This window comes from Mus caroli, chromosome 4 (assembly GCF_900094665.2).
Source record: "Mus caroli chromosome 4, CAROLI_EIJ_v1.1, whole genome shotgun sequence".
In the NCBI taxonomy this organism is placed as follows: domain Eukaryota; kingdom Metazoa; phylum Chordata; class Mammalia; order Rodentia; family Muridae; genus Mus; species Mus caroli.
Genome location: NC_034573.1, coordinates 124,921,417 through 124,939,052, shown reverse-complemented (window position 1 = coordinate 124,939,052; position 17,636 = coordinate 124,921,417). Strand labels below are relative to the sequence as shown.

The 17,636-nt window shown below is 47.1% G+C and overlaps 1 protein-coding gene across 1 annotated transcript in view; it reads left to right on the top strand.

Moving 5' to 3' along the window:
- Nucleotides 1-2,144: 2,144 nt before the first annotated feature.
- The window catches only part of Clic4 (chloride intracellular channel 4), a 60,740-nt gene continuing 45,248 nt past the window's right edge, over nucleotides 2,145-17,636 (top strand). Inside the window, exon 1 of the mRNA XM_021159436.2 lies at nucleotides 2,145-2,423. Within this exon, the coding sequence (XP_021015095.1) occupies nucleotides 2,352-2,423 (72 nt within the window). The 5' untranslated portion in view covers nucleotides 2,145-2,351. The remainder of the gene's footprint in view (nucleotides 2,424-17,636) is intronic.

The window sequence follows — 17,636 nt, the reverse complement described above, 5'->3', positions numbered from 1 at the left end:
GGCCAGGTTCAGAGTCCAGCTGTCCCTTCTATTTGTTTCTGGTTCAAGCTTTGCTCTACAGGACAGCCTGCTGGCTTTTCTTACTTTACCACAAACTAGCTAGCCAGAGTGGAACATGGTGCTGGCTTTGCCTGTAGGGGTGGACAGGACGCCAGAGGCTCCATGAGGTCCCAGCCCTCCCTAATTACACAAGGCAGTAACCAACACCACCCTCTCTAGTCTAGATACTGAAAGGAAGTCTTAGGTTTCTGTTTACTTTGAGGCAGGGTTTAATGTAGCCCAGGCTAGCTCCAAATTCATTTTATAGCTGAGGATGACCCTAAACTCCTAATCTTCCTGCCTGCCCTTTTGGAGTGCAGGGATGACAGGCATGGGGCACCACACTCAGTTATGCAGTGCTGAGAACTGAGTCCAGGGCTTTGAGCCTGCTAGGCACACAGTCTTCCAGCTGACCTACGAAAACTTTACTGTGCTGGGCGGTTGTAGCACAATGCTTTTAAATCCCAGCATTTGTGAGGCAGAGGCAGGTGAATCTCTGAGTTCCAGTCCAGCCTGGTCTACCGATCGAGTTCCAGGATAGCCAGGGGTCTATAGAGAAACCCTATCTCCAAAAAAAAAAAAAAAAAAAAAAAAATTATGGTGATTGTTGGTTGCGGTGGTGGACACCTTTGACCCTAGTACTTGGGAGGTGGAGAAAAAAACAGGCAGACCAAAACCCAAACCCTGGTGTGTGTGTTTGTGTGTGTGAGTGATGGCATTCTGTGGAAGTCAGAGGTAAGCTTTCTGGAGTTGGTTTTCTCCTTCTACCTTTAGATGGCCCCAACATCACATCCAGGTTGGAAGTCTTGCAAGGCAAACACTTTTACCTTCTGAATCATCTTGACTGCCATTATTATTATTATTATTTTGAGGTAGTCTTGCAATATACCCAGACTGTCCTCAAACTCTCAGCCCTCCTGCCTGAGCCACCACCTGAGAGCCACGTATATGTCACCAAATCAGGCTGAGGTTTAGGGTGTTTAAGGCCACTGCCAAACTGTGAACTTAAAACAGCCTTACTCCGGAGCATTGATGGATCTAATTGCTGGGGCACAGCATCCTTCTCACAGAATCTAGCAACTTGGGAGATGGGGTTGAGTGAGGATAAAGTTGCAGGTTGCACCGCATTTTTACACATCATTCCAATTTGTTGAAGCACACTAGGCACAGAGGATGCTGAGATAACCATGACATCCCGCTTCCACCCCCCAATTTAGCCTTTCTAATCAACTCACTCATCACCCTAGCCTGGGAGGTACCACAGAATGAGCAGATTAAGGAAAACCAGAAGGCAAGTTTCCCAAAGGTGACATTCACTAACGGCATTCCGCAGTAGACCGCGTGTCTCAGGCCCCTGTCCTCAGGGTGTAAAGTACTCGCCCCTGCGCTCTGAGTGGCACTCAGGTGACTCATTAAACTTCTCCAGGTGAACGGAAGACAGGAATCGGTCCAGGTGGGGCAAAACAGCACGGATAACGTTTTCGCTGCCTCAAGCACTGGGGTTGTGCTGGAGCGGGACGCTGCCTCACCGTTTTGGCCTAATTCAGAGCCCGGGACACAGGACGACTTTATAAGAACTTTTGAGTATCTTGACTTCAAATAGAGAAGGATCACGAAAGGAGATCCGCGGTCAGAAGGATTAAAAAGTTAAGGACATGAAAACTTTAGCAAAAGTTTTCCAGGAAAAGGCGGCCGCGCCTAGCAGAAGGAGCCGAGGAGGCCGCCGCCCCGGGAACGGGAGGGGACGATGAGTCCCTGCGGCTGCAGCGGGGGAGAGGGCGCGAGGCGGGCCGCCGCATGAGGTCACCTGGCACCCAACCAGCAGCAGCTGCGCCGCGGAGGGAGGCGGTATCAGGCTCCGGCTCAGGGGACCTTTCCCTCCCGCCCCCTGAGGGGCGTGGCTTCGGGGGGACCTCCCGGCCAATCCGCGCTGCCCAGCCTAGGCCGCGCCCCCAGCGCCCTCCAGGCTCCCTAGTGGTCCGTCCTTGGAAGCAAGAGCGCTCCGTGGTCTCCCTCGCTTGAGGCCACGCCCCCAGCTCTGGCCCACCCATTTCCCCCCCACCCCCGCAGGGTCCTGGCCACTGCCCCGCCCCCGCCCCGCCCACAGGGCTCCGCCCAGCGGTTTGAAGCGGCCGGGACCGCAACCCCCTCAGAGTCGCGCGCGAGGCGTGAGGCGGTGCTGAGGATCTGAGGCCACGGGCAGCCAGACGCCCGGACTGTCCAGCGAGCGAGCGAGCGGCGGGAACCCGCAGCCACAGCAACCCCGGAGCCACAGCCGCAGCCGCCGTCCGCGGAGCCCAGCCCAACCGGCCATGGCGCTGTCGATGCCCCTGAACGGGCTGAAGGAGGAGGACAAAGAGCCCCTCATCGAGCTCTTCGTCAAGGTGAGCGCTCACCGTCCCGAGCGACGCGGGCTGATGTCCCCGCACCCCGAAGCGCCCCCACGCGGCATCCCCGCAGCCCGAGGCGGCGCCGTACCTCCCGCGCTCATTCCCATTGTCTGGGCTCCGCGCCTTCCCGCCTCGCAGCGGGACGTTGGCGGACCCTGCGGGTGCGGCGACAGGGAGGCGACTCCGCAGGGCGGGACGCGCCTCAACTGCGCCGCGTGGGTACTGTCACCCTCCTCGCCCTGTCCTACCCCACCCCGCCGCGAGCCCCAGCCTCGGGCCGCCGGGCGGATAGCTCACCCAACTTACTGGAACGCTAGCGCCTGGCCCGGGTGAAACTGAAACTTTAACTTTGATACAATGTTAAATAAAGTAAAGGGGCGGAGGGACCCGGGAGCAGTAAACCCAGCCGCTGGGAAAAGGGGTGTAGGGAAGATCCCGAGTTCAGAGCCAGCCTTGGCTGCTTAGTAAACCCGGGGCAAGCCTGGGATAGGAGGGACCCTCATCCCAGCCCTCCTCCCGCATGGGGGAGGGGAGGATTTTTTTAGTGCGGGCGTGGTGACTAGGCTGTGACCCAGCAGTAGAGGCTTGAGGAGTGCCTCGAGTTCGAGGCCAGCCTGGGTTACAAATGTGAGCCTCCGGACACACACCTAAAACCCAGACAACTAACTGCAAAGAAGAAGAAGAAAAAAAGGAAAAGAAAAAGCGAAAAGAAGGGTGGATGCCCCAAGGCTTCCGGAAAATACGGAGATTCCCGACTTGGGTTTTCCTGTCCGGTGTTTTACCACCATCTGGTTTTCTTGTTTCTCTAGTGCGCCTGTTTTCACATGATGCAACCTTTTGGCCGCTTTCGTTTGCTGTTGCCACCTCGGCAGGCAAGCGCGTTTGGTTTGAAAGAAAACCTGAATTCTCCGCTCTCTCGGGCTTAAAAAAGTTCATTCCTCTCGCCCTCCTCAGTTTGTAAACCCTGGAGCTCTGCCTTCTTCGCCTAGAAACGCTTCTCTGACTGCTCTCCGCGCCTCTCCCTTTTGGGGCGTAGCGAAGGAGGGAAACGTTAACGCAACAAACGTCTGGGTCCCCTGCTTTACTGAACCTCCTTGGAAACCCTGATAGCCACCGTTAGCCACTAAATAGCCAGGCTTAGGTCGAAACTGGCAACCCTAGAAGTCCAACAGGCATCCAGTACTAAGTCTGCCCTTTCTTAGTTTTAATTTGAAAGAGCGGAAATTATCGAAGGATGTGTTCCAAAGATGGAAGGCAGAAATCTGCAGGGTGGTAACAATGTTTGCCTTAGTGTTTTCTTTTGGTTGTTGGTTTTAGAACCTTTTTTTGGTCTAGAGCATCGGTTCTCAACTGGGGGTCAAGACCCCTTTTTACAGGGGTCACCTAAGACTATTGGAAAACACAGACAATTTCATTACAACTCATAGCAGTAGCGAAGTTACAGTTATGAAGTAGCACCAAAAATAATTTTACTGTTGGGGGCCAGCACAACATGAAGAACTGCATTAAACTGTCGCAGCATTAGGAAGAAAAAGGCTTAGGGCTCTCAAAATATCACAATGTCTGCGACTGGAGGTGGGTGGCAGACAATACTTTTGAGGCACGTAGGAAGGAACTTTGAGAAATGGGGAGAGGGTCGTGGAAAACAGCACAAAGAAGAGATAACGACGGGACATAATGGTTTCCCTCTTCTTGTCTGCCCTCTCCTCTCTTTTTCTGAGAACAGGGTCTCACTCTGTATCCTGTGCTGTCTTGGAACTCATAATGCAGTCCAGGCGGCCTCAGGCTGGGATTATAGGTGTGAAACATCATGTCCGGCAGGAAGGAACTTTGATAAACTAAACAAAGCCCCAAAACCGACCTCTGAAAGTGTAGATGCTAGTCTGAAGAACAGCGCTTAATGGTAAAACCTTAGAGGTGCTAAGCAACTTGGAATTCTACACTGAGTCTTTTGGAAGGCAGAGGCAGGCAGACCTCTGAGCTGGAGGCCAGCTTTGTCTACATAGTAAGTTCCAAGCTAGCCAGGGCTGCATAGAAAACCCAGTCTCAAAATTAACAGCAAACACAACAATCACACAGATACTAACACTTTATAGCTTCTGCTCAGCGTGCTTTGGGAATTATGGCAAGAGAAATGTTTAAAAACTAGGGAAGGGATTGGAGATGTAGCGCAGTGGTAGCCTGCTTGCCTAGCATGGGCAAGGCCCCATGTGTGACCTTTCAGCAACACAGACACACTGTTTCTTGGAAGGGATGTGACAGATGCCTTCTGCCCTGCTCAGTGTTGACTTAATACTTCCATAAGGAGATGGGTGGGGTGCCTTTTCCCAAAGCTGAGTCACTGGCATACCCCTTCCCAGTGGTCCATATTTGTAGTTGGAACCACTGAATTTACAGGCCTTGGAGGTCAGAGGTCAGCCATAGAGCTCTGTGCCCATTGACTGGGCTGTCCTGGGCCATTTGTTTTCTCTCGAGCTTTTTTTTTTTCTTGGTCTGTGAAATGCCCTTTACCCTTCTGTGCTTTAGTGTAGGCCAATTGTACGCTGATACAGATCCAGTTGGTTGTTTGAAAGGAGAAAGGAAGGGAGAAGGTGGCAAAGGCTGGTGATTTTGTTTTAAACCCTGACGTGGGAAATGCACCTGGGGAAAACACTCTATAAATAGAGTTAGTTTTGAAAGCCATGAGGGGTGGACACTGCTTGTCCAGGGTGGTAGCCTAAAAACAGTGTTAGTGTTTCACCAAGTATCCCGAGTTGGTAGCTGAGAACTTTGTTGGCGTTTTTTTACTTTGGGACAGAGGATCTTAGTCTGGACTGAAATAGCTCTGGAGCTCACACCAGTCTCAAACTCATGGCCTCAGCCACCCAAGTGCTGGCTTTATAGATGTGAATCACCACTATGTGGCTGAAAACTTTCTGTGGTTAAAAAAAAAATGCACTCATTGTGTGTCTGTGTATGGGATAGCATACCTTTGGAGGCCATGGAGGAACGTACGAGAGCGAATTCTCTCTCTCCTACCTCAGGGGTTCTGGAGCTCGAACTCAAGAGCCAGCCTTGCAAGGCTTGCAACGACTGAGCTGTCTCTGTCAGCCTGGTCTGTGTGGTGTTAAGCTACCTAGTGTGTGGCAGGAGATTGCTTCTTTTCCCTTCCAGGGTACTAAAAAACAATATATGTTTAGAAGCTATTTTTCATCTTCAGCTATGTATGTCCACATCTGCGTGTGGGTATATATTTATAGATGCACACGTTTGCAGGTGACCTTGTGTTCAGAAGAGGATGTCAGATCCCCTGGAACTGGAGTTTGGTGTTGTTTGCAGCCCAACACGGATGCTAGGAATTGAACTCTGATCCTCTACAGGTTCTGTCGCATGGTTCCTACCAGCAGTGAGCAGCACTCAACCCTTGGCCATCTCTCCAGCATTGTTGCTGTTAGTGTATGTCTTGTCTGTCCTTCTTTGAATTGGAAACAACTCCTCCTTCCTCTTTGTCTTTTTTTTTTTTTTCTTGTTTTTGTTTTTGGACTGGTTTTCTCTTTGTATCTAAGCTAGCCTTGCACTCCCTACACAGCCCAGGCTGTCCTTTAACTTAGAGCAGTTCTGCCTCAGCCTCTTGAGTGTTGACATTACAGGCATGCAACACCCTGTTCTCCTTGAACAACACACCACACCAGAAGAGAGCGAGCATCAGATCCCATTACAGATGGTCGTGAGCCACTATGTGGTTGCTGGGACTTGAACTCAAGACTTCTGGAAGAGCAGTCGGTGCTCTTAGCCGCTGAGCCATCTCTCCAGCCCTATTTAACCTCTTTTCCTTCATAGTTTAGTACTTCTGATCTTTTTGTGTATCTGCCACATTTTCTACCAACGTACCTTCTTGGCTGTATCTGTAGCTAGGGTCCAAGATTTCTGTTTTTGTAAAAGTGAATAAATATTAACTCAGGAGCCACAAATGAAAGGAGCAGAGAGGTGATTACTGACCTGTGTAGCTGAGGTCACCCTCTTTTGGTTTATATAGTCATTTGAGACAGGGCCTTACTCTGTAGCCCAGGCTACCCTTAAATTTGTGGCAGTCGTCTCTCCTCAGCCTCCGGAGTGCAGAGATTGCACACAGATGGAGAGTAATCAGGAGTTGGAGTTTTGTTCTGTTTTCATGAGCCCAGTTTGTGTTGACGCCACTGTTTCTCCACTTTGGCTGCATCTGTATGAAGTGGTGTATTTCTTATCTAAGTAGGAGGTAATCTCTCTGCTGGACTTAGTTTTATGGGTCATAATTTAAACTTTATGTCCTACCGTTTTGAATTAGGTTATCACTGTCTGCAGTAGTCCTAAGCTTCTGGAATTGGGAGGGGTTTTTATAGGACCTTAATCTGCAGAGTGAATTCAAAGCCAGCCTGGACCATGTGGTGATAACCTGTCTCAGAGGACTGGGTTGTAACTGGGTAGTCGAGGTCTTGCTTAGCTTGTTAGGTCCTAGGATTGATCCTCAATACCACAAAACAAATGGCAAGATGCTATGTGCTTATGGAGTCAAATATGGTTCATGGTAAGTTAGCTAGACATACAAAGTGAAGTAGGCTTGAAGTTGACCCTGAAAACATAGGGAACTAGGTAGGTTAGAGGTAGCTAAGGAGTTAAGACATCACTTGTGAAGTCCCTCAGGAGCTGCTGGGTCTCTGAAAGGAGGATAGTCAGATCCTGACAAGCTGAGGCTGAGCCTTGTGAGCTCTGGCCTGGGCTTTAGTGTGTGCATTTATTTTCACAGGCTTTGCTCTCTGGGGACCCCCCCCTCCCTTGCCGGCCTGCTGTCTGCCCACCTCTTCCTTAGCCTGTTTGGGAAGGTGTGAGCGGATCCTGCTGTCAGTCCGAACTGGGAGTTTTTTATGTTTAGTTTCAAGGGCAGACTTCAGTGCTTTCAATCCATTTTTTATAGAAAAGTGGTGCAGGGATCGAACCATTGAACTGAAGAATCAATGTAAAAAGACAGTGTTCCTTTGTCTAACTGCTTTGCTCATTTGGGGTGTCCAGAGGGGAACTTAGAATTCAGAAATAGTGTAAACTGTGAGGTCAATGGAATCTGCCTTGCTCCTTTTACCCTGGGCTGTTTCTGGAGACCTAAAGCAGGCTGCTTCTGTCCAGTACCAAGGCGGTGATTTGGTGAAATATAAAATTCGGACAGGAGCTCAGAATGAGGATGAGATGGGAGCCTGAGCACAGGGGAGGCCTAATGCACTAGTGACAGGAAAGGGACATCAGGTTGTTTTGGAAGGATGCCTGAGGGGTGCCTAGAAGCCAGGAGGGGGGTGGTGAGCAAGACTTCCCCTTCCCCCTGCTTCCCCGGCAGAGGAGGCTCCACTTCTCCTTTTCCGGTGTTTCCGGAGTAGGGAATGAGTCTCTGGGAAATGAGTTAGGCAGTATGGGAAGTGTGATTAAGGCAGGATGAGTTAAGATTTGTATCAAGCAGAGCAGAAAACATAGGTTTGGTAGGTCAGAGGCTGGGCTAGAGAGTGGAAATGAGTTTCCAATGAATATGATTACAAACCATCGGAGTATGATTTAGCTGAAATCTAAATTTAGTTCAGAGCATGTGTTTGTGAATTTCTTAGGAGCTTTTAGTTCTGTTGCTTTTTTTGTGAGACTTGGCTCACAAGACCTCAGTGGTCAGTACCAAGTATTAGTGTGAAGAATATCAATTAGCTTTTTTTTTTTTTTTTAAGTTTTGGTGGTACTAGGAATGGAACTGTAGGCAAGCATGCTATCACTAAGTAGTGCCACAGCCGATTAAACATTTAAATTAATTTGAGACAAGGTCTCGTGATGTAGCCTTAGCTGACCTGGAACTCTCAATATAGACTAGATTGGCCTTGAACTCAGAGATCCACCTCCCTCTGAGTGCTGAGATAAAAGCAAGTGTTCTGACACCTGGTCCCTTTTAAAATATATTCGTTTATTTTATGTGTGTGGGTGTTTTGCCTGTAGTGCACTGCATGTGTGGGTGCCTGCGACAAGGAGGCCAGAAGAGGCTGTCAGGTCCCCTGAAACTGGCATTATATAGTTGTGAGTTGCCATGTGGGTGCTGGGAATTGAACCCTGGTCCTCTAGAAGAGCAGCCAGTGTTCTTTTTTTTTTTTTTGGTTTTTCGAGACAGGGTTTCTCTGTGTAGCCCTGGCTGTCCTGGAACTCACTTTGTAGACCAGGCTGGCCTCGAACTCAGAAATCCGCCTGCCTCTGCCTCCCGAGTGCTGGGATTAAAGGTGTACGCCACCACAGCCCGGCTTTCCTCCTCTTATTTAAAATACAAAATCATGAACTCATGAAAGTTACCACCTAATATAGGTAAATAAGACAGTGATTAGAATAAGAACATTTAAATTTGAGTATTGTTTGAATAAGAAACAGTATTGGAATTAGGGCCAGGTATGAACCCCAGAGCTTCTACCCCTGGTGGAGTTTTGTTTCTTTCTTCTTTGAGTATACAATATAGCTCTAAGCAAGAAGCCCAACCGTCTTCCTTTTTTTTTTTTTTTTTTTTTTGTAGTGGTGGTGATATAGGCATGCGTGAGTACGTGTACGTTTGTGTGTGTTTAAGAAGAACATTTAATTCTCATTGCAATAGAGTTGCAAAACTGTCACTCACTGGGTATAACACAAACACTGACTCTTACCAGCACGCAGCTCGGCTCTTTGCTTGTTTGTGTGGGAGAAGAATAAGTCAAAGCAAACCTGAATAAACAGCAGAGATGACAGCTGCAGGAAGGCGGAGCCAAGGTCGGGACCTGGGAGGACCCACCAGTGCTCTCTGCCAGTGCTCTGCAGTTGCTTTATTTTGATTTTTGAAGGTGGAGACCAGGTTACAGTAGATGACACAGGTGCGTAGCCCTTAAAAATGGAAGGGAGTGAGTTAGGTGTTTGTGCGGTATAGGAACACTGGGGGAGCGATTGCCTGAGATCTATGTACACTAGGAGAAAAAAAGAAAAGGTAGTTAACGTAAGCAATTAAATGTTGAGCTTGAGCGGAACAGATATGCAAGACTGTAGTGAGAGTTTTGCGAACACGGAAGCATATGACAGGTGCACTGTCTTGTAATGCTTGACCAGAAAACAGCATATTGTAGTGACTACAGCAGCCTAAAGTCTAGTGACGGTCTCCAGCCATCAGTAACGAGGGTGATCCTTGTACTTTATAGTCAGCAGGGCCTTTAATTGCAAATAAGCCCTAGTCCTTTTCAAAGACTTTTTATGAATGAGTCCTCGAGAGTTTTTGTGTAGTGTTTTATTCTTCCTGTAACAGTAAAACATGAAGCCTGGTCTGACATGTGATGTGAGTTGAGTTGTGTAAGGAAAGCTTACGTAGGTTTATAAAAGAAAATTAGATGTTGTCCATAGCTATCTTTTCATAAACAGTTCCTCTGTCTGGTCCTTGCTAGATGAAAGCAAATTTTTTGTTTGTTTGTTTTTAAGATTTATTTATTTATTTTATATATATGAGTACACTGTAGCTGTCTTCAGGTCTAGGTTAACCTGGATTATACAGTATGAGACTGGCAAACATACACACACACACACACACACACACACACACACACGAGCTGGCTATGATGGTATAAACATATATATAATCCCAGCACTCAGCAGGCTGAAGCACAAAGCTCTCTAGTTCAAGACCAAAGATTCCATACTCAAAACCAAACAGAATAAGCTTTACTCCTAAACAGTTAGGGTTGGCAGATCAGAAGTTCAAGGTCCTAGCTGCCTTAGGTATATGATCTAGGCCAGCCTAGGCTATTTGGGACCGTGTCATAAAAAACACAGAAACCCCCTCACAAACAAAGCAAAATGCATTGAAAAGAGCTTAGGAATGATTTTCTGTGTGGCAGCCTATGTGAGATAATTGATTTAAAGATGAGTGGAGTGTTTAGGGTTGGAAGGTATTCCTGAGACTCTAAGTGGCTTGTTAGTTGTGTAAAGAAACTCATGCATTAGTTTTGTATTATAGTCTGTAAGTTAAGTTTATCTAAAGTAGAACTGATACTTACTGGTTGTTGAATTAATTATAAACAATTAGCACACAACTAGCACTTGGGAGGCAGAGGCAGGTGGATTTGTGAGTTCAAGGCCAGCCTGGTCTACAGAGTGAGTTCCAGGACAGCCAGGGCTGCTACAATTCATATCCTCTCCCTCTCCCTCTCCCTCTCCCTCTCCCTCTCCCTCTCCCTCCTGCTTGTGGACGTTGTACATCGTGGTGCGGAGCCTAGTGCGCACCACGATGTACAACGTCCACAAGCAGCCTCTCCCTCTCCCTCTCCCTCTCCCTCTGGCTGTATGTGTGTGTGATGTGTGAGAGAGACAGAGACAGAGTCTGACTTGCTGTATAGCCCTGGCTGACCTTGTATCTAAGGCAGTCTTACTGCCTCAGCCTTGTTAGTTAAGTGCTAGTATTATAGGCATAAGACCCAATGGTTGACTTTTATGTTTTTCTTGTATTTTTATACTTTTATATATGTATGCATGTATGTGCTGTGCCCCTTGGCTACTTGCAAGTCAGAGATCATCTTGTAAGGAGTTGGTTCTCCTTCACACTGTAGATCCTGGGGTTGAACTCCGGTCATCAAGTTTGATGGAGCGAGTGACTTATACCTGCTGAACATCTTACTGCCCCTAATTTCTGTCTTTTCTTTTTCTTCTTTTTGAGAAGGGATTTCAACTAGCCCAGGCTGGCTTCCAAGTTCCTAAATAGCCCAGGCTTGCCCTGAGTTCCTGATCTTGGGACTCCAACCTGGGTCATCTGGAGGAGCAGGAAGTGCTCTTGACCTGCTGATGTCCCTCCAGACCATCTTGCTGAGGCATTCCTGCACTTGCAGAGGACCAGGGTTGGTTGCCAGCCCTCACACGGTGGCTCACACCCATCAGTCTACTCCAGTTCCAGAGGTTCCAATGCTACCTTTTGGCTTTCAGGCATTTTCTTGTCTCTTCACAGTGAAGAACTCACATCTTTTAAGTGCCACACAAATATCAAACAGGTGTGTGTCTTCAAGTCCCAAGTTTCTCTACCTTATCCAGACTTCCTCCTGACAAGATCCTCTACCTCTGTCATATTAAACTCAGGACTCAGTTTCAACACTGCTCCTTGTCCATTTCCATAAACCACTCCTCGTAGCCACTGGCTAATTAGAAGGCCCCACTTTCTCTTATCTCTTCTCTACTTGGAGCTGCCACCATCCTTCTCTAGTGCAGTGGCCTCCAGTGCTCCTCCTTTCCTTCCTTACCCTACCCATTTTCTGTGGGGATCAGGCTACTCATCTTAAATAGAATTCTAACCCAGACACTTGACCTTTTTTTTGAGAAATGCCATTTTCACTAAGGATAAAATTCTTACAGAGACCTCTGTGGAGGCTGGGGATGGCTCGGGTGATGGTAGAGTGTTTGCCCAGCATGCAGGAAGCTCTGAGTTCCCTGGAATTGCTAAGAAGAGAGAAAGGCGGTTTGGTGGCACACACCTGTTAGTCTAGATGGACGTGCGAGGATCAGAAGGTTGAGGTTCTCAGCTACATAGCAAAGTTGGAGCCAGCCTGGGCTACAGGAGACGCAGAGAGAGGGAGCCAGCCTGGGCTGGGGGGAGAGAGGAAAAATGGAAGGAAAAGAAACAAGGAAGGGAAGAGGGAAGCAAGCACACATCTGGTCATTGCTTGTATCCCTTTCCCCGATGTCTTTCTGTCTCTGTTCAGCACTTAATCACAGCTAAGTCTGCATGCTGTAACGATGAAGGATGTATACAGCTCCTACACCAGTGCCCGAATCCTTATGAAACAAAGGAAAGGACACCCAACAGGACCCCTAACAGCTGCTCATCTGCAAGCTGAAGGAAGTCGAATGGATTTCAAGGGATTGGAATGACAACAAAGATGTGTGAAAACACAGAAGTATGGGAGATGTTTGAAACGCTTGCAGCCACAGTGGGAGAGAAGCATTGCTATAAGCAGTGTGCTTTGAGGATCTACGGTAGATCATTCAAGCCTACAGCTGTCATAGTTGAGACCCAGTGAGTGGGCACATGTGTCTCCTGCTTCCTGGGCCTTTACCTTAGAAGGCATATGTGTGTGTGTTTGTTTGTTTTTAAAGATTTATTTATTTATTTATTATATGTAAGTACACTGTAGGTATCTTTAGACACTCCAGAAGAGGGAGTCGGATCTTGTGAGCCACCATGTGTGTGGGATTTGAACTCAGGACCTTCGGAAGAGCAGTTGGTGCTCTTAACCGCTGAGCCGCTGAGTCACCTCTCCAGCCTGGGGCTTGTGTTTCTTTTTTTTTTTTTTTTAAAGATTTATTTATTATTATATGTAAGTACACTGTAGCTGTCTTATTATTATATGTAAGTACACTGTAGCTGTCTTCACATGCTCCAGAAGAGGGAGTCAGAATTCGTTACAGATGGTTGTGAGCCACCATGTGGTTGCTGGGATTTGAACTCTGGACCTTTGGAAGAGCAGTCGGCTGAGCCATCTCACCAGCCCCCACTGAGCCATCTCACCAGCCCCTGTGTTTCTTATTCCACATGGGCTACGCTGCCTGCCTGAAGCCACCTTTCCTATCACATTCCCATTTGTTAAACTCTCCGTGATTCCCTAAGGCTGTTTACATGTCTTTATTCTTCAGGATCACCTTTCTGTTACCTATCAGTGGAGAACAGTTTTTTCACTCCACAGGTCCTTGTTATAGTACAGGAAGCTCAGTGTAGGTAGGACCCCCTGTGGTTCATCTTTGTGTCCTCTACTGTAATCCGTGGATCGCCTGCTCCCTGCCGGGCGTTCAGTAAATCTTACTGAATGAGTAAATGCACTTAGGTGCAGTTGGTAGGCCCTAACTCTACTGCTGCTGATTTCACTCTAAGTACCCTGTAAATACGCAGTCCTTTGGGAAAATAGCGTCTGTTTGACAGTTGTATTGGATGAATAGTTGACAGACAATAAAGCACAGGCTGAGATGCTGGTGTCGCTGGTGTGTCAGTAAAACACTGATGATTTAGTGGTGAGATTTTGCCTGATCAGCTGCCAGCTGTATTTCTCGGAAGCCTTGCACTCACTCTTGTGTGACAGTCCTTAGCTGAAAGAGATCTCAGCCTACACAGATAGTCACTTGACTCTAGCTTTTAGGATGGCATGGTGCTGCTTACAGCCTGCTGAGTTTTAGTTATCTTCAAAGGCCAAAGCAATAAATGAAGAATTTTCATTTGGACCCTGGAAAGATGGCTTGTGCTGCTCTTGCAGAGGACCTCGTTTGGTTCCTGTAACTGCCTGCCATTCTTAATTCCAGAGAATCTGGTGTCCTCCTGGCCTCAGGGCACTGGGCACGCATGTAATACACACACACATACACAGGCAATACAAACACATGAAATAAAAATAGATTGCTTGAATGTGGCAGGTGGATCTCTGTGAGCGTCAGGCCCGCCAGAACTACATACTGAGACTGGGGCCTGCCTCCCATCAAATCCCTGGAGTAAAACCAGCCAATCGAAGTAAAATAAGAAACAAACAAACACACACACAAACACACACACACAAAACCTTTTATTTTAAGGAATTTTCAACTTTCTCGTTTCAGGTGCCTTATAGGGTGTGTGTGTCGCACCCTCTTCTCTAACTAGGGAGTAAACTTTGAGACGGGGTCTGTAGCCAAAGCTAACCTTGAGCTCATGTAGTCCAGGATGTCTCAGGTGCTTGGCAAACCGTCCTGCCTCTGGTTGCCGGGATGACAGACAGGTGCCACCACTGCTGGCTGGCTCTGGGTGACGCTTTATGTGTATGGTTTTTTAAATTTTGTGCATATGATGTAGGGTCCTCTCTCTCCTGCATGCAGGTTAGGCCTTGGAAGATAAACTTCCATGGTAAACTCCAGGAATCTTTCTCTAGTGCTAGAACTGAGGGTAGTCTTTCCCTAAATAAAATGAGGACCGAGCTTTCAGGGTTTAACTTGATAGTTTTCTCCCTATGCTGCTTATATCTTCTATCATTTTATAGAATTTGTACCATTTTTTAATTCCTTATTTTTCTGGCAGCTGTCGCTTTAAATATAGCGTTCTAAGAAGGTTGTGGTGCTGGGCCTCTGTCATTGCCAGATCCTGTCACTTTGTCTCATTTAAAATGATGTTGTAAACAAATTTAGGGCTCAGCGATAAAGCACATTATATTTTTTGTCCTTTTTTTTTTTTTTCAAGAATACAGAGAGGTACAAATTCATGCCACTTTAAGCAATTTTTATTAAGCTAGCCTTTCCTTAGTGCCGGTTGGATGCCAGCAGCTGCTCCAGGCCGAGAGGAAACAAAGCCAGATGCACACTCTGGAGCTCCGGGCTGGAGGATCTGCAGAGTCCCTGAAAGCTCTTTCCTGGGGAGCCATTGTAATTCCTGGGCCTGGAGGCTTTCTCCGCTTGCAGAAGCTTGCTGTGAGTGTGTTTAGAGTAGATGTTCCGGTCTCTCAGACTTACTTTTGTGTTGCGTTTCCCAGATGCAGGGCAGAAGGACTGCGGGGGAAGAGTGTTCATACTAAATCGAGCTGGTACAGATGTTTGTGCAGTGCTGTGTGTAACTGCAGTGTGGATTAACTCATTGGATTGTGAGTCAATGAGATGCTGCTGAAGACCTGGGCTCCCCCACCCCATCCCCCTTTCCACACACTTTATTCCAGAGGCAGCTAGCGGGAAAAGAAAGAAACAATAAAAAAACAACCCACGTGACTGGGAAAATGCAAGCGCTTGTTAAATTCACAAGAGTGCTCATATGAGAAGCCGGATAAATAGGTTGAAGGGTGAAGCACATCCGTAGGGTGTTTGCCTAGCACACCCGTGAGGCTCCGGGTTCGAGCTCCAGCTGTAAACCAAACACTCAAATCCCTAGAGAACAAGTGAAAAGAGCAAGCTGGGAACACCAGTGCCATGGCTCATAGCTGTTTTGCTTTAGTGTATCTCAGAGCAGTTCTTACTAACCAGTACCCCCAGAGCTCCCTGGGACTAAACCACCAGCCAAAGAAAACACATGGTGGGACTCAGGGCTCCAGCTGCATATGTAGCAGAGGATGGCCTAGTCGGTCATCAGTGGGAGGAGAAGGGGGAATGCCAGGGCCAGGAAAGGGTGTGGGTAGGTTGGTGAATGGGGAGGGGGGAGGGGAAACCAGGAAAGGGGATAATACTTGAAATGTAAATAAAGAAAATATCTAATTAAAAAAAAGATATACTCAAATGAAAGCCTTACCCACCCTTCCTTTCTTTCTTTCTTTCTTTCTTTCTTTCTTTCTTTCTTTCTTTCTTTCTTTCTTTCTTTCTTTCTTTCTTTCTTTCTTTTGTGAGACAGACTTTCCCAGTGTAGTCATGTTATTAGCCTTTGAACTTGAAGTCTTCCTGCCTCAGTCGCTAAGTGCTAAGATTTATTTGAGATCTGAGATCCCTAAGTTAGAGCCAGAGGGTGATGGCTGCTTACGGTATCACCTGTGCTTTCTAGGTTGGCACCAGAATATTCCTCCGTTTCGAAGGTGCAGGTAATTGGAATTAAGTATACAGTTGAGCTTAGTGTTTGGCCATCTGTCAGAGTGTAGTAGATAAGAGTGGACACTGGAGAGCAGGGGAGATGTCTCAGTGGGTCAGGTGCTTGCCATGCAAGTGTGAGGACCTGAGTTTGGGTCCCTACGACCCGTGTCGAGCCAGGCACAGTGGTGTGCGCCTGTAATCTCAGTGCTGCTGGCACACTGACTCCCTAGAAGCCTGCAGGCCAGCTAGTCTGACAAGGATAGCAAATAAGAGACCTTGTCTAAATACAGTGGCCAGTGTGGACTGACACTCGAGGTTGTCCTCTGACCCCTACACGCATGCTGTGGCTCATGTACCCACCCTACCCACGTTTTAGTTTTAAAAATTGGATGCCGGAGCTATGCAGCTGTGTTTAAATTCCGGCTCCCCGCTTCACTTGGTGTCCCATTTAGGTAATAGCACCTGACTCTTGGGCTTGGTAACGGTAAAAGTATCACTAAGGAGAGCACTTAGAGCGAGCACAGTGCTCCCTGCTCACTCGCTCTTCTGCTGCCTTTGGGGAGCAGAGTTAGACTGTCGGTCTGTGTTAGTTATGTGTGTAATATGTGTGGTTTCAACCTCGAGGATATTACTAAGATCTGCTTGCAAATAGGTAGAGAACTTTCCATTCTACCTCAGAAGTGAGGGGCTAGTATGAACAAGTCCCAGGAGGAGATTTCTGAGCTGAGGGCATGCTCTGTCTTAGTTTATCTGCTCAGCCCTCGGGACTACAGCCAAAGCCTTAGGAAGTGTGTCTTTCTCTTCCTCTTTTAAAGTGAAATTTCAAAAGTGGTCAGGAGTCCGCCTGCTGCGGTGTTAAGTCGAGTGGTTCTGTAGACGTACTTTGAATGGTTTTTGTTTTCCTGTGCTGCCAAATTTTATTCTTTTTGATTTTTATGGTATGTTATTAAGTTACTGATTATATATTAACTGGTATTGAATAATGCTTTCTTATGGGGAATGTAGATATGTTTAAATATTTTAAAGTCTCCATTCCAAGAGACTTTGAATTCATTTAATTTTTAACAGAAGAAATAGAAGTAATGTAAATTGACATGATTTTTTTTTTTTTCTTTTCTTTCTGAGAGAGTTGAAACAGGCTATCACTGAGATTGAAATCCTCCTGCCTCTGCTTTCTGAGTGCTGGGTTACATGCTTGTACTACACGCCTTGTTTGCAAACTATATGCTTAGGGGTTTTTGTTTGTTTGTTTGTTTTGTTTTTTTAATCTCTAGCTGGTCTGGAATTCATTCTGTAGACTTTATTGGCCTAGAACTCAGACATCTTGCTTCTGCCTCCCGAGTACTGGGATTAAGGCGTGTGTGATCATGGCTGGCTAGTCATTTTACGGGGCTAGTCTCCTTGTGTATTTCTTTCTAGATTCTAAGTGTCTAGCTTCCTCCTCGTATCACAGTGGGACGGTAATAAAGCTTTAAAACTTGAGCATGTCTGTGATAGGCAGGTGACTCAAGGATCATAAAGTGACTTTATCTTTCATCTTATTATAATGTTATAAACTTTTTGAAAGTGCTTAATTTACTCCCACGCAGGACACAGTAAACTGATAAAAACCAAGATATTAAAGCCAGGATAATAGCCAGTTGTGGGTGCTGATTATGGGCCAGGCACAGTACACAGCCTTTTATACGT